Source organism: Rhodamnia argentea, chromosome 4 (genome assembly GCF_020921035.1).
Source record: "Rhodamnia argentea isolate NSW1041297 chromosome 4, ASM2092103v1, whole genome shotgun sequence".
Taxonomy (NCBI): Eukaryota; Viridiplantae; Streptophyta; class Magnoliopsida; order Myrtales; family Myrtaceae; genus Rhodamnia; species Rhodamnia argentea.
In genome coordinates this window covers 9669098-9672919 of record NC_063153.1, presented here as the reverse complement: position 1 = coordinate 9672919, position 3822 = coordinate 9669098, and the positions used below count along the sequence as shown (strand labels likewise).

General features: G+C 37.3%; 1 protein-coding gene across 2 annotated transcripts; it reads right to left on the bottom strand.

Moving 5' to 3' along the window:
• Window positions 1–563: 563 nt before the first annotated feature.
• On the bottom strand, window positions 564–2004 carry LOC115750057 (EG45-like domain containing protein). Of its 2 annotated transcripts, none has more exons than XM_048277685.1 (3): window positions 1845–2004; window positions 1329–1771; window positions 564–820 (listed from the first exon to the last, which is right to left on the bottom strand). In XM_048277685.1, exons 1-3 carry the CDS (start codon window positions 1975–1977, stop codon window positions 788–790), a joined length of 609 nt encoding a protein of 202 aa, XP_048133642.1. In that variant the 5' UTR covers window positions 1978–2004; the 3' UTR covers window positions 564–787. The 2 variants fall into 2 exon arrangements, with proteins under 2 accessions (XP_048133642.1, XP_030543071.1); XM_030687211.2 differs by having other exon boundaries at window positions 1471–1771.
• Window positions 2005–3822: the final 1818 nt, after the last annotated feature.

The window sequence follows — 3822 nt, the reverse complement described above, 5'->3', positions numbered from 1 at the left end:
GTCAACTTTTTTTTTTTTGTCAAAAGTGAGTCAATTTCATATGGATAGCTTTTGGAAAAATTGTCCAAAAAGTCCTAAAACCCTATTGCACTTTTGCAAATTCACTCATAAACCTTTCAGTTTTGTCAATTGAGTCATAAAAATTTTCACACTTTGCCAATTGAATTCATCCAGTTAATTTTGGGTAGGAAATTACTAACGTGGACTCCCAAGCGATGCCAGCCCGCTCAGTCAACCACAGCAAAAGGAAGAAGAAAGGAAAAAAAAAATCAGAATAAATTATTAAGATACTTTTTAAGATTGTCCACGTCAAACGCCACCCGTGTCACGTAGGACGACCGGCATCCACGCCGGTGAATTTCAGTTAAAATTGATCTTTTAGACTCAATTGGTAAAATATGAAAATGTTTATGACTCAATTGGCAATATTGAAAGATTTTGAACTGAATTGGAAAAAGTGCAATAAGTTTTAGGACTTTTTGGACAATTCTTTCGATATATTTTCTAACCTCGAATTTCTTACAATCATCACGACAATATGTATAGGAAAGGAAGTAACTTAATTTAATAACAAAATTAGCTATTTTTCTCTAACGAGAAAAAGCAAGCTATCCTAGAATACAACTATATCAAATACTTGTGCTATCTAACGATGCACTGAATTGGCTGCCGTACAATAGATTTAGGACTGAATTGACAAAATTAAAAGGTTTTGGACTAAACCGATCGCTGTGATATTTTCTCCGATTAATTCCTCAATCATTAGAGGGTGAATTCGTTAACCAGCTCAAATGTGCATGTTGTGTGTCCCCATCAAACCCTGCCAAGAAAGATGTAAAAAAAAAAAATTTTGCCGTCGTTATCACTTTTTTGTGAAGCGTGCCAACATCTAAAAATGTATCTCCACAGAAAAAATCAAAGCAGTCTTCTATTCCTATTTGAAATAAATAAACAAACAAATAAAAAACGAAACCATTGAGTCATTACGTCATCGCTCACGGGTGATGACGATATGTGGTGCAATACATATGGGTTAGTCAGCCAAAATTAGCCAACAATGTCAAAATTTTCAAACTCTATTTATTTGGGGGAAGACCGAATACTTTAAAAAATATTTTCTTTAAAACTGATCATTTTTATCACTTAAAATAATTATTCGATAAAAAAATATCTTTATTATCAATAATAATTTAAGTCTAAATATTTTCGTGAACGATAAAAATATTTTTATTCATTTATTGTTGTAAAAAAATATGAATGATTAATATTAAAAGTATATTTTTTAAATCATTCTTTTTGTGTAAACGTGCAGTTAGGACAAGACATACCATGTTAGAGCTTATCCACGTTGAAACCGTGTGAGATTCAGGTTTCTCTCCCTGAACTCGTGTCTTGTTTAGGTAAACATCAAAAGGGTGCTTAGTTTGTATCAAAAGACAGACAAAATTAGGTGAGGAAAAACGAACGCACTGTTGGTACTCGACGTTGATTGCCGCAGCGGACAACTTCGTGATCGCGCCGAACGCCGTTGTGGATAGGACGACGGTCGCACCGCTGCTCGAGGGACGCGAGGACGAGGACAGCGCGCGGTCAACAATTCGGACTTGGATGGTCTTGCCGGGAACGCAGGTCCCGGAGACCGAGGCGCTGATGCACCGCACCAGGTACTGCCTCCCGCACGATGCTCCGTTGTCCCATATCCCTTCCCCTGCTGCCGCGAAGAAGTTGCTCGACGGGAACTGCGCCGGATCGTTGCCGAAACACGCAGTTGCTGAAACACAAGGATGATTAAACTCATTCGCAAGCGAGAGCGAGAGTGATAGAGGGATAGAGATTGTACGCACGCGTGTACGGAGGACTATAGTGGGCGCCGGTGCCGACGTCGGCAAGAGAGAGACGAGGCGGCACCATCAATAACAGGAGGAGGACGAGTATAAATGGAGAGAGAAGCGGCGTTCCAATGCTGGAAAGCTTCATTGGTCCTGGGAGAGTCCCTGCGAGGCCAAGCTCAGCTGCTCGAGGTTCAATTGATCTACCTGAAACTGCTACACATGTACATATATTCGGTCTTATTTAGAAGCTTCTAATTTCTATGTTTTTATTTATTTATTTTCCTTTTTCTCCCTTTTTAGGAATTTCTGAAGTTTTCATGGTGCTGCTAGGTGAAGACAGAATCCTGCGTTGAACTACTCTTTTGCTGTCTTCGTGTTCTAGAAAGTCAAACTTTTTTTCCCGCCGTTGGTTAAGGTTGCCAAATGTCAAATACGACTTGCCGGATTCGGCGCGTTATTTTATTGTTCGTCCTCTAGAATAAAATATTCCTCCGATTTCTTAAAAAGGACTTAATTACGTTACCAGTGCCAATATTTGTGTACAACGCTCACTTCAATGTCAATTTTTTTTAAAAACGATCACTTTAGTGCCAAAAATTTTAAAACAATCACTTAAGTGTAAAATTTTTTGAAAAAAGCTCACTTCAGTACTAATTTTAGCGAGTCATGTCAGCTCAAATATTAATAAAAAAATAGGCCACGACGGATTTCCTACAAGTCACGTCAGCTCAAATAGGAGTTAGCACCGAAATGAGCGTTTTTTTTTAAAAATTGACGCTTAAATAATCATTTTGAAAGTATTGATGATAAAGTGAGTGCCGTACACAAATTTTGGCACTTGTAATGTACTTTTGCCCTTTGTACTGTATAACAGTGCGTGAAGCAATAAACCATTTTAGGGATAATTGTCAAAAACTGTGTAAATTTATTGTACAACGCTCAATTAAATCATGAACTTTTTAATTATGCCATTTTAGTCATAAACATCTTGACGATTTGTCAATTTGGCACAAATAAAAGGTTTAACACTAAATTGGTACAATTAAATCATTTAGGACTTGTTGACACCTAAATTTTGACTAATCTATTTTTTTGCATAAAAATTAGAACTAATTTTAGTTCTAAACAAAAATCATCTCACATATTTATTTGTTAGCATACATTGCATTAGCATATAATTGGACAGGCAGAACATTTGAGCTTAATTTAACGGGCATCCGGACTTGACATGGGGTGAAAAATGTAGCAAGAATATTTGGACTTGAAAGAAATATTTTCTCAAGGACTGTATTGCAAATACTTAGAACCTCGGGGATTGTATTGCAAATACCAAGAGAAGGGGATATGGAGAAGGGAAGATGAAGAAGGGAAGATAATGAAGGGAAGGTGATGAAGGGAAGATGAAGAAGGGAAGATGATGAAGGGAAGGTGATGAAGGGAAGATAGAGAAGGGAAGATGATGAAGAGGAGATATAGAAGAGAGGATAGAGAAAGGAAGATGGTGAAAAGAAGATGAAGAAGAGAAGATGGAGAAGGGAAGATGATGAAAAGATGATGGAGAAATTTGGCTATAAAAGAGGGAGAGTTCTTGAGAATTGAGGAGGAGAATTTTGGTGATAGAGAATTTAGAGAGCTCTTGAGATTGGTTTTAGAGAGAAAATTTGAAGAGAGTTTGAGAGTATGAGAGTTTTGAAGCCCGGTGCTACCATCGCCAATTTTTGCACCAACCAACACAAGCCACAAGTTCATCCCATTTGTTCAAGATCGCCGCAGCAAAAGAAAGCTAAGTGATTTCCTAATTTCCTCTAAGTTCGGATACAAATTAGTCCAAATTTTCTACATTGATTTCTCTACATTTTATGTTAAAAAACAGCTGCATACCAACGATGAGACATCAATGGTACAAGAATAGAATGAAAGCAAAAATGGAGAGAAGATCAACGCCTAGATTGCATCTGTCCCGATGATTAATTTGCCAAAGCAATTTCAT